This window comes from Ornithodoros turicata, chromosome 3 (genome assembly GCF_037126465.1).
Source record: "Ornithodoros turicata isolate Travis chromosome 3, ASM3712646v1, whole genome shotgun sequence".
NCBI lineage: Eukaryota > Metazoa > Arthropoda > Arachnida > Ixodida > Argasidae > Ornithodoros > Ornithodoros turicata.
The window spans coordinates 17,371,349-17,389,007 of NC_088203.1; the positions used below are offsets into that span (position 1 = coordinate 17,371,349).

At 45.8% G+C, this 17,659-nt stretch overlaps 1 protein-coding gene and 1 long non-coding RNA gene across 2 annotated transcripts in view; one reads left to right on the plus strand and one right to left on the minus strand.

Moving 5' to 3' along the window:
* Window positions 1–17,659, minus strand: part of LOC135388238 (uncharacterized) — a 41,055-nt gene that overhangs the window by 7,737 nt on the left and 15,659 nt on the right. The window lies entirely within an intron of this gene.
* Window positions 14,854–17,659, plus strand: part of LOC135388237 (GATA-binding factor 6-A-like) — a 62,037-nt gene continuing 59,231 nt past the window's right edge. Inside the window, exon 1 of the mRNA XM_064617647.1 lies at window positions 14,854–15,070. Within this exon, the coding sequence (XP_064473717.1) occupies window positions 14,964–15,070 (107 nt within the window). The 5' untranslated portion in view covers window positions 14,854–14,963. The remainder of the gene's footprint in view (window positions 15,071–17,659) is intronic.

Sequence of the window (17,659 nt, forward strand, 5' to 3'; positions counted from 1 at the left end):
AACTGCAACGTTTGACAACAGTGTTTCATGGACAACGGGGCTCTCCAGAACTAGAATGCGAAATAAAAACCACTTGAAGAAACATTCACATGCATACACACACAAAGGAATAAAAAAAGAAATGCAAAAGGAGTTCAGATGGGCAAAATTAAAACAGCACGGCACTCTTTTATAACGATCTTCATGGTGGTGCTATACATCTGAAAAAAGAACCAAAATGCATAAGCAGAAATCATTAAGAAAATAAGAAGAAGCAATGACTACTATCGAAAAAGAAATAGAAAGAGAGGAAAATGTTACTGAAAGCATGCGACGTGATGGGTTCTGGACATTCCAGCATCCTGGCAGTTGTATAGCGGAAAAAGGGCCTATAACGACGTTGCATATATGAGGGAGTTTTTGTATATCGTACGCTAAGCCCTTTGCGTACGTAAGGGGTAGCGTTAGTTGCTCTGCGCACGCGGAAAACACAAGCAGGGCTTTGCGCATTGCACAGAACCACCACGCCATCCCTTACGTACGCAGAGGTGACGGCGTACTAAAACTCACCCTGATTGCGCTAACGCACCGCAATAATTGTTGCTCTATAGAGTTCCGCAATCCGCATACCTCTTCCTGGAAAACACATTATACCAAGAGACAAAGGCTGCGGGTCTATTTCGAACTCACATTCAGCTCTATTTGATGACTGGATCTCTTATCGAGGTACTTTGCGTTGAGAACAGTGCATGTTCCCGATACCGTAGATAAGACGAAGTATTTATCATTGAGGTGCTGATTCGTCATCTGAATTGCTACAAATAAGATTTGAGTCATGGTAAGATTGAACTCAATCGGTACCACTCAATATTTATTCCGTGCTAGCGCCGCGAAGCAACGGTGGCTGTGAGCGGCGTACAGCTGTGGACAGATGGAGAGAGGACAGCAGGAAGGAATGGGGGACAGGGGGGGTTAGTATGCGTCCTGGGCCGACTTCAGGGGGAACTGTACCGACATTCGTCTGCGAAGCCTTCGGAAAACCCAGGGAAAACCTAAGACAGCACAGCCGGTGGTAGGATTCGAACCCACCACCTCCCAGTCTTCAGCACGACCTTGGCTCCCACCAACGAGCGGGACGCCTTAACCTGCTCGGCCATGCCGCTGGTCCATTCAATAAAGTCGAGACAAAAAGCTTTTGAGCCGAAACGTTATAACCGGAATATTACGCGTGTTACGAGCGAGACAAAGAAGCGAAGAATGAACTGGGCATAATACACAAACACACAAGGTTGTCCTGTGCGCAGCATACGGGGCGGTTTTTCCTGGCTCCAGCCGCCCACCTGGCCAAGTTTCTGCCTCTGTGTAAGCATTGTCGAGTGCGTTCCCTAACTTAGCCGCCGTCGTCTGATAACGACAAGTCAACAAACGTTTTTCGCTCCGTATATTCAAGAAACGGTGTCGCTTTGCCGCTTCTTTGCTCCTTCACGCTAAACATACGTAATATGTCCACTAATAATAGTGAGTTTTAGTATAACGCATTCTGTCGCCTTTGCGTACGTAAGCGATAGCTTCGGTGGTTCTGCGAGCAGAGCTTTGTGCATTGCGCAGAACCACCAACGCTATCCCTTACGTACGCAAAGGCGACAGCACACTCGTGTAACGTGAAATTCAGCGTCAACTGGGCGTGTGGCAAAATGAGGCCGGATGAAAGTGCGTAGACAAATTTATTTAAGCGTGATGGGTATTGATTTGTGGTCGCTGAAATGGTTGGCGAGGTGAGTGGTGTCCTGAACGAGGGGGCTGTTCGGGAACACTTGTTCGGATGTTTTCACAGTCTTGGGGCAACCCATCCTAGTGGTGGCATGAGCCTCGCTCACAGGGTTTTAAATGGGTTCTCGCGTTTTCGGGCTCTCATCCTGCACACTTTCGGCTATAGTTACTAAAAATCCGGTGATCCCACCGATAGCGGTAGTAAACCGGTGCAGTTTTCCTCCTCACCCCCCCCCCCCCACATGTTTCATGTTGGTTTTTATTTCACTTTCCTTCGATAGCGGTTGTAAACTGGCGGGATTCTCCTCGTTACTCCCAGCGCTGAGCGCACATGCGATAAGAGTTTTGTGCGGACATGCGAATGTCGACGACGCCGACGCGATCTCGGGAGAGTCTCCACTACACAACTGACGCTGTAAAAATCTCTAATAGTGAGTTTTAGCATGACCACGGTCCCAAGCAGCACAATGTACTGAAAGTCGAGTGCAATAGGGGTGGACGGTATGTGTCTTATCAATGTTCTTTAGCTTCACGAGTCTGTTCACGGCCTTCCACCTACTCGTTTTTATTTTTTTATTTTTTTATTCATGATACCCCAAAGGCCCTTGCAGGCATTACATGGGGGGTGGGGAAAGGAAACAGTCAGCAACTATCGACTAAGCAAAATCAAATAATAATAACAACATATATACAAACAAAACTTCGTGAAGGCACACAACTATCAATATAAGGAGAAAAAAGTTTAGTGGAGGCACACACAAACAGAAGATAAAAAGCAGGTAACACACCAACCAGTGGTTCGCACTCGTTCACCCCTATTGCACTCGGCTTTCGGTACATTGTGTTGCTTGGAGTGTTATACTAATACTCATTATCTTGGTTAACGTTTCTTACATTGAATTTTCGAGATTGGAACGTTAGTGCGAAATAATTTTTTCTGATCAGAGCATTCGAATGCAAGCAATAAGCTGGTGTATCGATGCAGACTGTTCCATTTCACAAAGCACAAGTAGACAGGTCGATAGACTATGGTGTAGTGTTGTCTTGTTGCAGTCTTGCGTTTTTGTGCCTATGCCTCTACCACCTCCCAAAGTTCAAGTAAATGATACCGTCCACATAATTTTTTGTGCTCTGCGGAAACTAGCTGTGTGAAGTACATGCAAACGCGACATATTTTTGAGCGATATAATTAATGCATCGTGCACATTTACATACATAAGGTTAATTTGACACTCATTACGTATGTCGATGATGTCGGAAAAATACACTATGGGGTTCATACCTGGGTAGTAATGTCATTACTGTAATGAAATTACTGTAATGAATTACTTTTCCTGGTAATTTGTAATGTAACGCATTACTTGTTACATTATGTAATTTCTAATGAAATTTAATTCCATTTGAGCAGTAATTTTAATGACAATACTCATTCCTTTTTACAAAAGAATGGGGTGTATGTTCTGTGCTTGCACTTGGCAGAGAGTTGAGGGCGTGCGAGTTAAACAAATTCCAACGCCAACCATGAACGGTGAAGCACTCAATCGGCACGGGGGACGTCAGTTCCCTTCGACGAGCCAGTTACTTTAGTTAGCGCACCCAGAAAACAAACGTTCTTCAGTTCAACAGTTTGTAGCCTTGGAGAATCATTGTTTGCGGGCCCCATCCTCCAGACAATCTTCCTGTTGTCTTCCTGTATGGCTGGTCTTCCACGATGATGCCAATACATATGTGATACCTTGTGTCATCTTCGTCTATACGTTGTGGAATGATACGTCATACGTGGCACACTAGCCTGACATGTAGAAGAGACAAATAGGAGAGTACAAGCTAACTGTCAGCACACATTTCCGCGAATTTCGGGGAAGGCAAGTTTCGTTAACTCTTGTGTTTTTGTCCCTTGTGCCTCCCACAAAACTCGGGAACATGTCATTGATGTCATTGATGTTCATGTGCATTGGTGTACATGAATACGCTGTATGAGAATGCTCATATGGTTCACAGGCTGTATGAGAGTGCTAATATATAGCTCATACCAGCTCATATAGCTCATACATGCTCATAGAAGCTATGATTGCTCATACAATAAACACATACAAAAGCTGCTTCCAGAATGCATGTCTGGCTTCCGAAAGGGCAGGTGCACTATGGACAGCGTACTAGACCTGGTGACCTTCGTAGAACATGAACGCGCGCAAGGTCGCACGACAGCGGCGGCATTTTTAGACATCAAAAGGGCGTACGACACGGTCAGTTACAGCCACGTCCTATATGATCTGTATAGCCTAGGAATACAAGGTCGGTCTCTACGGTGGATCGCAGACTACCTTGCAGGAAGGTCAGTGTATGTGCAAACCGAAGACGGGAATAGTGACAGTCATGGCCTATCAAGCGGGGTGCCACAGGGCGGCGTGTTGAGTCCCCTGCTGTTCAACGTGGTCATGGCGAACCTACCGCAACGGTTGCCGAAGAACGTGCACATTAGTATGTACGCCGACGACATCTGTATATGGTGCTCTGGTGTGCAGATGCCCGCATTGCGGCAGCGTCTTCAAAATGCCTTAGATTGTACGGTCTCCTTCTTAACGGAGAGGGGCATGGACATATCAGTCGAGAAAACTGTATTTCTTCCATTCAGTCGAAAGAAAATGAAGACTTTTCAATTGAAGCTTGACGACCAGCCAGTAAGGAGAGTGTCTCATCACCGGTTTTTGGGAGTAATAATCGACTCGCAGCTCTCGTGGGCTGCGCACATTAAACACCTCAGGGAAAGAACTGACGCACGCATCAACATCCTACGGCGCATCAGCGGCTCCCGCTGGGGAATGTCGACAGCGTCTCTTCTCGCCGTACATAAGGCACTTATTCGGCAGATGATGGCCTACCATTTGCCCGTACTGCATGGAATAAGCGACACGTCAGAGAGGACACTCCAAAGCGTACTATCGAAAAGCTTAAAAGTCTGCCTCGGTGTACCTTGTGCAACGTCAAATGTCCTAACTACAGTAGAAGCCAGAGAACTTCCATTAGATGTACTAAGGACGCAGGAAACAGTGCGGCACTACGTTCGTCTATGCAGGCGGCATCACAAACACCCCCTTGCAAGGAAGGTGGCACGTCGAAATTCGCAATTCATCAACGTGATAGCTCCATATCGCAGTGCTTTACCAAAAGCACAGTTGACATTAACGGCGGTCGATCCTCCGTGGACACTGCAACTTCCTCGTATCGCGCTGACTGTTCCTGACGTATATCACCAAAAAGCTTCACTACCATCCCCAGTGTTGAAACAGTACTGTCTGTCTCTGATGGAGAGCCATCGTGCTAGGACCGCAATTTTCACAGACGGGTCGACGTCAAGGGTCTTCATCAGCGTTTGTTTTACCACAGCATAGTAGAGAAGGAATGGCAAGGCTTTCCCACAGAACATCGTCGACAGCTGCGGAATTGGTAGCCATGCAGCTTGCAATGCAGTATGTGGCCGCACGCCAGGAGCCTGCGCAATGGGTCATATATTGCGACTCAAAGGCCGGCCTCCAAGCCATAACATCATTCTTGGGAAGTGGCTGTATGGCGCCAATAGTACGGGACATTCTCATCGCATACAAGAAAGCAGTAGACACTGGCCACGACATACTGCTTCAGTGGATTCCTGGACATGTTGGCATACGCGGTAATGAAGCTGCAGATGAGATGGCGGACATAGCGCACCTATCGTCAACGGAACACACGGTGATATATTCCACGTCAGATGTGAAGCACATGCTAAAATTGCTGACAGAAGACATTTGCAGAAGGCAATGGTTACAAGTCGACAGGCGGTCATCCTTGCTTCATCAGATTGACCCGGATCTGAAATTCCGTGTTCCGTCCAGCATACCGCGACCTATACAAACACTCTTGCATCGGTTTCGCCTTAACGTTCCGTACGGTCAACAGTTTCTCCAGTCGGCAGGGCTAGTTCAGCAAACTGTCCAGTGTGTGCATCTGTGGAAAACACGGAACACATCGTTATGCACTGCACAAGATATGCATCCCAAAGGGCTACATTGAAGTTTGCTCTAGACCGCTTGGACAATAGAACCTTCGATATAGTCAAGGTGCTGGGTGTATGGGAACCCGGGAAGAGAGATGCGGCATTGTCAGCGCTTGTCAAATTCATAGTGAGCAGTGAGATGGAATCTGTATTTTAGGACCGCATGCTAGGCATGTGTCGTCGAGTTCCCCGTTGCAGTTTTGTTTCTTGCACTTCAGCTCACTTGTAGGGGATGTAGCTACGCATATGCACGTACAGTTCGGTGATTGGGAGGGGTGATGTGTTTCTATTTTTAGCTTTTCACCTTTTCTTTTCTTTTCTTTCTCCTTTTCTCCTTTTCTTTCTCCTTGTGGGAGTAGCAGAATTCGTCAGTGACGAATTCAATATCTTCCGGCTTTTTTTCTATAATCAAACTCAAACTCAAACACAAACATGGGCTCCATGTGATTGCTCATACAGATGGCTCTATGGTTTTTTCAACAGGGTAGTGCATGGCGTGAGTATTGTTGTAACCAGCGACAGTTATGTGTGTGCCTGTATGAACGAACAGCAGGCACAGGAAAAATATGGCTGTGGAATGAGAAAGGCCGCAATGTCAATTGGCAATGTCAATAGTCAATAATGGCAAAGTAATGACTTTGTAATGTCATTAGTTTTTCGTAGCAATTGTAATGTAATTTGATTACATTTCAGTCCCAGTGATGAGCAATGTAATTTAATTAAATTCTAGCTGGAGTAATGAGGAATGTAATTTAATTATGTTTTAGAAGTAATTTACTCAGGTATGATGGGGTCGATCCCGCTTCAGATTCTGCAGACTGAGATCCATTTTTCTTCCGTTCCATTCACTCTTTGTTTTTCGAACGTTTTCACTTGTAGAAATAAAATCGAACAAAATGTTACTATATATTTTTGAGCGGTCTTTCTCATTCCAGAGCCATATTTTTCCTGTGCCTGCTGTTCGTTCATACAGGCACACACATAACTGTCGCTGGTGACAACAATGACCCTTCTTCTGTGTGTTGCGCCACCTGTGTGCGGTGATATGAAACTATAAAGTAGACGCAGGAAAAATTCGCGGCTTTCGAGTGAGTTGGGCCGTGCAAAGTACGTGTGGTGAGGTTGTGCTTGACGTATAGTTATGTTCCGGTACGCCAACGGACAAAAGAAAAAGAAAAGAAAAAGAAAAGAAAAACCGTAAGAAGAGCAGCAATAAACCTTCTGACAAATGGCTGTTAGTTAGCACCGCTGCGCGATATGGGAATTTTTCGAATTCTAGAGCCACTCATGTTGTATTCGATTCGATTTCCCAATCGTATGTCCCGTTCAAACCGAACACGTTCGGATAATTCCGAAGCAGCACGTGGTAAGGAACGGCACACGGTCGGCCATAACAAAGTGAGCGTTGCTTCGTGTATACATATCGCGTACACGTGCTGGGGTTTATGTTTGTATCAGAACTTATGCTTATTTGCTTTGGCTACATATCTATTCGCTTCGGTTTTAAAATGACAATCTTCACAATCTTTTTTATGCGTGTGTCTGATTTGTAAGCGCTGCTTTAGGAGGTCCAGTTATTAACGTTTCCACCTACTCATCTCAAGGTCTCAGGTTCGAACTCTGAACCTGGGCACATCGACGCCTTGACGACCTGGTACAAGTGGATCAGGTCCTTGGTCCTTTGCGAGGGATTTACTTTTAGTTTTGTGTCTATACACTAACCTAACCCAACCTAACCTAACAATGACTCAGCAACTGTTGGTATATCCCCGCTACTTTCTCAAAAGGAACTGCTGTGTTGTTGCATCCTCGTTCCCGCTATGAATACATAAAAAAATAATCTAGAAAGGCGCGGACTTTCTCCTCGATGTATTCGCATATTTTTCCTGCCCCCGTGCAGGTTCTGAATGACGTTAATAACCGCTGTAGAAATGAACGTATAGCCTAGTCAAACAGGAGTGTTTTCATGGTGTAGTCAGGCATCCGTCTCATGCCCTTTATTACTCAGCTACCTCGTAAAAGTGGAATGCCGCAATTGGATGTGCAACGTCCCTTGGGCGCGAAACAGAGAATCTCTACTCGAATGACGCAGACGAAACAACGTGTTGGTAATAAGCATCACATGAGGAATGAAACCGTGAACGGAGTCGTGCGGCGGTAATAGAGAGCTTTTAGTCTACCATACGCTGTCGCCTTTGCGTGCGTAAGAAATAGCGTTCGTGGTTCTGCGCACGCGCAAAACATAAAGAGAGAGTCGCACAGAAGCACCACACTATCCCTTGTTTACGCAAAGGTGTAAAAGGCGCAAAAGCGTTGGTAAGGGATAGCGTTGGTGGTTCTGCGCACCCGCAAAGCGTAAGGCGGGCTTCGCACAGTGCGCAGAAGCACCACGCTATCCCTTGTGTACGCAAAAGTGTAAAAGGTGCAAAAACGTTCGTAAGGGATAGCGTTGGTGGTTTTGCGCACGCGCAAAACATAAGGAGAGCTTCGCGCAGTACGCAGAAGCGCCACACTATTCTTTTGTGTACGCAAAGGTGTAAAAGGCGCAAAAACGTTGGTAAGGGATAACGTTGGTAAGGGATAGCGTTGGTGGTTCTGCGCAGGCGCAAAACATAAGGAGAGCTTCGCGCAGTGCGCAGAACCAACACGCTATCCCTTACGTACGCAAAGGCGTAAAAGGCTCAAAAACGTTCGTAAAGGATAGCGTTGATGGTTCTGCGCACGCGCAAAGCATAAGGCGAGCTTCGCGCAGTGCGCAGAACCAACATGCTATCCCTTACGTACGCAAAGGCGACCGCGTACGATGTACTAAAACTCACTAATATCAGCAGATTAACCCCGCAAGTCATATCCGTGACCGCGCTGGTTGAAATAGAACGCATCCGCACCGGCACCCTCGCAGATATTGAGCGTATATTCGCGGTCATCGCATTTGCAGGAGAAAACCTGCATGACGAAAATATCATGTTACAAACGGTTTTGCTTGCTTTTTCAGAAACGTTACGCCATGCTGGCCATGCCCATGCCGATGTTGTGGATGCCATTTTTGTCTCTTCCCCGGACACGTGCCCTCCCTTGCCCTTAAATATGAGGGAAGTGAAAAAAGGCAACGCTTGTTTTCCCTCGCACGTAAGGGTAAGGGAAGAGCGGATTTCTGGGGCAGCAACAAAAATATCCTAAACATGTCGTTTTTCCTGAAAATGGCAACGGTATCAGCGCACAAAAGGGAACAAATGTTACCACTAGACCTCAGCTAGATCTTTCGCGATTAAACAGTTAATTAGTGAAAGATAATGATGGCAACGCCCCATAGGGTCACTACTCCGACCATAAATCGGTTCACATAACCCGGAATGCATAGCCAATTATTGTAATTGAAAGAAGGCGTTTCCCAATTCTTTGAAAGAACGGACGCCCACTGTACCTGAGGCTTGAGGAAATGCCGCGCACCAGCCTACTCGCACCATTTCTGCTTTGCATTCTTCTGATTCCATTCTTCGAAGTTACTGAGCGTTGTGCTCCTCGCCATGCTACCTGCATTATATTGTTATATGGCACGAACTTGGAAGGTCGTTTGTCCCAGTTAATCTGTCCTATAACTCAAACTCTTTTCTGCCGGGCGATAACGTATCGGGTAATGTGGTCTATGTTGGAGACAGTTGAGCCATTCAGTTAATAGCAGTCAGAATCAGGGTTGCGGAATGGGGCCACCAATTCCATTCCGAGGAATGGAGATTTGTGATAAGTTCATTCCTTTCAATTCCTCGGAATGAAAAGGTATGGCCAATTCCCACTCCTGGAATGGGCTTGACGACCCCATTCCGTTAATTCCATCAATAAAAGAAAAGGGACCCGCAGCCGTACAGGCTAGCCCAGCAGCCACCGGGACACCCAGACCATTCCATTCCAATTCCATTCCTGCGAAAAACTGCCTACTTCCATTCCCATTCCATTCCTAGGACAGTTTCCCCCATTCCATTCCAATTCCATTCCGGGCTCTGATAAATCTGAAATAATTCCGGAATCATTCCAATTCCGCAGTGGCAACGCCGCAACCCTGGTCAGAATAATCGCCTCAATTGTACCATAATTCGTTAACTGAATCCCCAAACCTTTGAGAAATTCGATGCACAAATTACTGTGGTGCTGAACCAGATATTTATTTCGTACGAGCCACAAATGACAGGCTACATATTTTCATCAACCCACTCCACCCTATGGGTAAGTTGATGACATCCAAAAATTAATGCCGGGTTTAAATTTTGTCTTTTGTTTGGGCCAGCCGAAACAGTCAGCCACGAGTAGTGCACATGGAAACACAGGGCAGTGACACAGCATCATAACGGCGAGGTCGTGTTTTATTAGCCGAGGAGCAGAAATGAGCAAATTGGATGTGAATGATCGCGAAAGTTGCAGATGGGGCAAAAAAAGGCCCCTCTTACCTGGACAACATCTGCAAAACAGCGTCTCCCGTCTTTCTAAAAAGCCACGTGCGGAACGTCAACACGTTACTTCAAAGCCCAGACAACGGCTGTGCTCGCCCTGGTGTCACAGACGAGAAAAAATATTGCTAGGAAAATGCCACGCGAAAAAACCAAACTGTCCTCAACTTGCCCCCGTCTTCGGGGAGCAACACTTTACCCTACATGCTCACCGATCTTAGCTAGAGACCGAACTCAGCTAAGCGACCGAGTTATTCGCCTTATCGCTTTCTGTGTCCCGCGTAGTACGCACACGTGCGCAAAAATTGCTTCTCGCGGAATGAGAGATGTCGTTACGCCAATACAAAAGGAACAGGGTCCATCTGTAACTCCGTAAAATATCCTAATAGGACTCATCCGTAAAGTAATCGCATAACTAGATGTGGGGTTTTTACATTATGCGTTATATGCGGTAGTTGTTACTAAAGTAATCATCGGTTGTTATTGCACGAGACTAGAGCTAGTAACAGTTCATCGACGAAGATCCAGCAACGATGCAGGAAACGAGGCTATATATGGGTGATTTTTATAGATATCTCAAATTGCTCCCTGGCTTGTTTCCTGTGAGCCTCTCTATCAATAAAGTGTCATATCTTGTCTCTGCACTGAACTTACGTGTTTGCACATAAGTATGCCTCTGTATTCACTTATGTGACTGAACGACACGTTTCCTATGTCTCTTTGAACTGTTCGTTACACCGTCATACTTGGTTTCTCTCTCGTTATAAAATAACCGGATTAATGATTTCATCAATCAGTGGCAGGCAACACAGCAGTGGGATATCGTCCGCAAAGGAGCGCTATATAGTAAACATTCTTATTGAAAACATGTTTCCGTAGCTCAGTATACCCTAGTGGTTGTTTTTGGGTACCCAAACAAAAATAAAGTTATTATTATTATTATTACGTCCAAAATATACACACAATTTGTCCGTCAATTCCCAGTCGCTCGAGAGGCGAATAGCGTAGCGATGACGGGCAATCCCCATATTTTCATTACTTGGTGGAAACTCGTTCTGAGGCGAGGCATGTGCGTACGACATTTCATTTTCCTTTTGTCGCTCGCGCATTTTTACGGTGCGTCGCATCCCAGAAACAGCGGGCTTCGGCGACATGCCGTCATGCAGTTCGCAACCTTCTTTCTATTGCTTCAACTAAAACAACAACTTTATTCTGGTGATGATGATTGGGAACGAGAAGAAGAATCAGTTATCGAAGCGAGTGCGAGCACCCAAATATCAGGATCGAAAGACGGCCCTGTGGAGCTACCGCATTTCAAGGGGCATTCAAGTGGGACTCTGCAACAAAATTACCACAAAGGTTGTAGTATATCCGTAACCTTTGGGATACATGTTAGGAACATGTGTACGAAATATCTCGTTCCAAAACTGCCCAGATTTTATTCAAGCGAATTTGTTACGAAACGAGCGCTTCGCCTCTCTGAAGCGCGAGGGCACTGAAAGCAACACACTGCTCACATCATCAGGCATCCGGCAAGGGAAAATGCAGGTTTCGAAGCAGACGACAATGCTTGTTGACTTCACGGAATCCTCCTCCGGACGAACGGCCGTAGTATGGAGCTCTGTTTTCTGCTCTTCGCATTTAGGTTTCGGTTTGCTATTGCCATCATTTAGGAATTAATTACCCGAGCAAAATAAATGCAAATGTTGTATTTGGTATCGAGTGGGTGGTTCGGTATGATGCTCACCTATTTTTTTTTTCTTCTTCGAATCATTGTGAAGTCTTCTTTTAAGGTGCGAAAAACTTCCTTCTCGCGGAATGAAAAATGTCGTTAGCTCGACAAACGACTTGTCCAATCATCACGGGAGATTTGTTTGTAGAAGACCAATCCAATGGCCTCTCCGCATTGTTGCGCCACTAGAAAGGACGAGCAGGCCTCCTCTTCTTTCTATTTGCACTGTTTTGCTTCCAGCTCGCTTAGACGTCATAATCTTTGCGTATAGATAGAACGATAGATAGAACAGAGTGATACGTTCTGTATTTTACGTGGTAAGTTGTGGTGGTGAAAAATGTATCGATATCGTAAGAGCAACAACAAATAGATGATGATGATGATGATAATATGATAGTGATATGGAATGTTTCTCTGTGGTGCAGTGTCTCGACTTCATTACATGTGAGGCTCGAGGATGAACTGAAATTAGTTAAGTATGAGTTCCTTGACGGAACAATTGAAGGGTCCTCTGATGAGGAGGACGAAAGACGACGTAATGAAGAATAAGGCACAGCAGAGAGGAGCACTGACTGTCACTGGAAAGCAGAGTATATCCTTAAAGCGCCTCAAGAAGGGCAAGATTTACGGGCCTGTGTTGTCAACTGTAAAGTAACAGTTCATATTCTCGTCAGTTCATATACGAATGCATTATCCCGGCAGGGAAAGCGTCACTGTCGCCTCTCAGAGAAAAAATATGCAGGTTGCACACTTTAATCATGCACAGTCGGATGTCTACTGGGTGAATTTCACAGTGACTACACACCTCGATAGCCTCCCGAAAATGCAGGACGGGATCTGACTCATTCATGTCAGACCGCCCAGATGCACGAGGAATGATTTTCGTGCGAAATTCTATAAAATTCCGTCAAAGTGTGGGACGGACGGCTTTCAGTGTATAAAGTTTCAGGGTGGTTGACATCGCCTCCGATTTTTTCGACTAGCTCGAAGTATGAATGTCCTGCTGCGTTTATAGTCTATTTTAAGATGTCCCTGCCTCCCCTTGAGGGGGGTCAGTTCATCTAGAGCCTTATCATGTTAGCTTTTATTGGGATGTTCTGGAAAAGTTACACGAGACACTTATTACGGGTACGGACAAAGGTTACAACGTTTCCAAACCTTAATGCCTGAGCAAAATCTTACGGTGCAGCAAACCAGCAACATGGCCGAGCGGGTCATAGCGTCCCGCTGGTTGGTGGTAGCGGTAGCCAAGGTCATGCTGAAGACTGGGAGGTGGTGGGTTCGAATCCTACCACCGGCTGTGCTGTCTGAGGTTTTCCCTGGGTTTTCCGAAGACTTTCCAGACGAATGTCGGCACAGTTCCCCATGAAGTCGGCCCAGGACGCATACTAACGCCCCTGTCCCCCACGCCTTCCTGCTGTCCTCTCTGCATGGGTCCACATCTGTACGCCGCTCATAGCCACAGCTGCTTCGCGGCGGTCTAACATGGCATTAAAGACAGCACCATATCTTCACATATTTATCGCGTTCTCATAAGTTAGAAAAGAGAGTATATAGGGGAAGCATAAGGTCGCCATCTCTGTCCGCAACCGCAACCAGTCCTTTACGCACTGAAAATATGTTATAAGAATATATGCTCATCAAAGACCACCTGCCAAAATTGTCATCGTCTATGGGTAGTCGTCCCCTTCCAGAATGAACAGATCCCGCCTCACCGTCCCACCTGCGAAACGGAAAAGACAACGACCACGGTCCTTCTAATAGTGGGCACAAGGCGTGCACGAAAGATGAGCGATTAGCCAAGCACGGTACCGGCATCATGACAGTCCTGTGCCAGTACCAGTTCGGAGCCATGTAATAAGTGGCGTTTGGCTTGCGAATGAATGATAACCTTAATACACAATAACTTCTGATTGAAGCAATTATCTGTCTCATATCCAGGTCGGTGATGCGCGGAATGCGAGAAAATCCGCAATCATATTTGAAACCTAAAAAAAAAAAGTTGAAAAAAATGGGCGTCTGTTTGTATACCCTCTTTGGTCAAGATGCATTAAGGAAACTAAAGCTGCCACGTTTTGCCCCAACTAAATCACCACCAGTCTACAATAATCATAAACTACCTAGTTTGCCGCATCATAGCCTGGACGCTTTTGCGCCAGAAAAGCCCAACTCATCGTCATCAACAAAGTCATTCCTAGAGTGAAGAACAAAAAAAAAAATATTAAGCGAAATAACAGAAAGAAAGAAGCAAAAAGACATCGTTTCCGTGAACTTATTGACATCCCTGTTTAATGTTACCTCACTAACCATTGCTCATGCGTACATCGGACTGCGAGTTTGCTTCTGTTACACCGGAAATGCTACTGGTGCAGGTCCACTGCACGCATAATTGGTTGCACCGAATAACTCAAGGAAAATAATTAATTGGTTAATAAGAGCCGAAGGACAGGTCTAGAAGTATATAAGACAAAGAAGGGACACAAAATAATACGTAACAAGTGAGAACAACAGTGTCACAGAGGGCTTTGACAGCCCATGGAGTTGGAAGTAAATCGTCCTGAACACCTTCAACAGCTTTAGCCTGATTCCAACCGGTACTTCTGTATTTTCTATAATCCGAATCCTCTAAGCCAAGTACACGCGTTGATGGCATTCCAGGATAATTCCATTCGCGGCAAGAGTAGACGATTCTCTTCGCCACCCATGTACGTGCTATTCAGACGCTCTCACACACGAACGTCTCTCTGCCCCCCCCCCTCCCTTTCTAAGCGCTATCTCTATCGCCATGACGACCCGAACAAATAAAGGAAGCCCGGCGACGGTCCAAAAGTCGGTGATAAACTTTCAATCGCCCTGTACATACACTCGTGCTGACCGCAGCCAATCAGCGGACGCGAGCACCGGCCCAGGAACACGGCCGCCATCTTGGCCACTATTCACAGTTCTCACTTACGCCCATCAAGCACCATAAAGACACCAACACAGTACCACGAAACACGAATCATTCATGTCAGCTGGTCAACGTGTCGCGCCGGACATGGACGAACATGCTGCAAGTGCAGACCACGTTGCTGCCAACGGCCATGTGGACGCGACCGACCCGTCCAACAGCTGGTGAGTCCTGATACGGTTAATCAGAAGCCACCAAGATTACGGGCTTTAATGGCCTCTTTCCTGTGGGTTTGGTATTACAGCGAGTTTGGAAAATATAATCGGGAAGGAAAGCTGATATGGTCGCGAGGCTTATCTTGCCAGGGTCCTTATATTGGTGCAGCAGCGACTTGACCGTGCGCTTGCTGGTTATCAATGTTACCTATGGTAATGATGCGGACGTCTAATCTCCGAGCTGAATATATCAGTCGTTAAGATATTGTGGGTGTGTTGTGATATTCGGTTGAGTGGGTGAGTGGAGGGTTTCCTTTTTTAAAGAGACACCTTATCGGAGACTTTCGAGATGGATTCCTTTGAGTCGGTCTGGGACCTTTTTCGGTGTTCCCGGCGTTAACATTGTTGTGCTTATATGATATGTACAACCAGTGTTCACTCTGATTAGTAGTACCGTTATTATTAGACACTATTTGCAAAGAATCGTTTGCAGCTAAGCTTTCTGGAGTCCTTCCATGCATGCCACGTATGCATTCGTGACAACTCTGCTGTACTACGTGCCAGGCTTCTCGGTTAGTATTAAGTGGCACGACAGTGTGGCTAAGGCGTGGCCTACTAAAGATGTTACGGAAGTCAGTACGTGCGAGTGATCTCTTTGTTTTACTGTGTGCAGAATTGACATAAAAAGACACAATTGACCTGCGCACGAGCGCCATTTTATCCCGTGCACCGTCTAAACTGACGATGATCGAACTGCGGCCTCAGCTCCAAAGGTTTTCGTCGTTCGTACTGCAGTGTTGTAACTATAGCACTCACGTCTTCAGTGCCGTGGTACTCTCGGAAAGGTTAAGTGTGCGAACCTTTACGAGCCTTGGAGAACCTCACTATACCAGAAATTCGAAAGTTCGTCGAACTGCGCAGAACGTCGTGCAGTATACACACGTGCCCTCCGTCTGTAGCTATGCCTATATCGTAATTTCGTATTTAGTAGGTGTTGTATAATTGTTCTGCAGTTCAAATAAATGAGTTATTCAGATTTAATATTTCCAATACAAAAATATTCAATTCTCCACTGACAACTCTCCCGGCTTCATTGCCAAGCCTATATGAGCTTCCGAGGACCGCTAGATGCCGCCCAGTCGGGCACCTGATGGCGCATGATGCTTTCCTGCTTAGAATCCGCAAGACAACCTTTCTGTCCGTTTTGTCCTACTCGCGAGACTTCAGAACACGCCTTTCGCGGTGTGGCATACGTTTTGAGACGTAGCATAGTGTCTCGCTAAACTCGATAGAATACCATCCAGTAGTTGCGCCGAGCCCGTGTACCGCTTCATGACGGGCGTCACTTTATTCTTTTGGCGGTAGAGGTTGACTCTCAAGTATCCGGAGCTCGCTGCGTAACAGTTCACGGTGATCGCACGCGAAGGGTGGCAGAAGTATCACATCTATAGTTCTAGCTGGAATCCTGCAGAGTACTTCACACGGAGAGAGCAGCGCTTGGTGCTATCCATTTTCGGCAAACGCTGGCAAACATTGTCCTTCCTCCTCGAAGATGCCTGCGATACGTTTGCTGTCCAGCTTTGTGCGACTTTGGAGGTGATGCCATTATGCCATTTGCAATTTGTCGCAGTTTTGTACTGTTTCTTTGCGACGACTAGCACATTAATCCTTTACACGCTGAGGGTTGTTGCCAGACTTGTACAAAATACTGCGTAAAATATTTAAAATAGGGTACAAAATACTCAAAACTGAAAGTAATTTGAGTAGAGTACTAAATACTCTAAGAAGTATTTAAGATACTCTTTAAAGTACTTTAGTATTAGCAGTAAGTGAAACGCGTATTCTGAACGTGGCCTTACAAATGAAAGCAATAAACTTCATAAGCCATGCTTAAGCATATCTTTCATTTGCAACGCCTTGGTGTCAAGTAATGTTTGGTGAACTTTGGTGAACCCAAGTAAACTTTGTTGATATGTTCTGACCCAAAACTTCGTAATCCCTCCTGTATGTCCGTTCGGCTCTTTCAACCTCTGGCACGTGTTTATTGCTTTGGTGACCAAGGAAATAAATGCCGGGATTCTCTTGTACCTAATCCCCTGGTGATTCACCTGGCAATATGAATAGCAACGGTTTTCTGGCGAAGTTGGCTATTGACAAGCAAGGCCAAGCGTGGGACCAGCCTATTGTACAAGAGGATAAATGACAGATTCGCGAATTCCCGGAATTCCAGTGAGCTGAAAATCTCGGCACGGCGGGAAGTGTGCTGGATATGGCTTGAAGAGGAAGGAAAGTATTTTGAGTACTGAGTAGCAAATACCGAAAAAAGTATTTTAAATACATTAAAAATACTTGTCGCAAAAGGTATTGAGTAGAGTACCAAAATACCGGAAAAAGTATTTAAAATACTGTATTTTGAGTACGTACTCAAGATACGTACAAGTCTGGTTGTTGCTCAGCAGGTAGTGTTAGCTAATTGCAGGCTCTTCCGTTTGGAAAGCTGAAGCCAGTCTGTGTGACTGATTCGCTACGTTGATGCCAATACGTATGTACGTTCCCTAGATACGTTCACCACTTCATATCAATACACGCTCTAAAGAA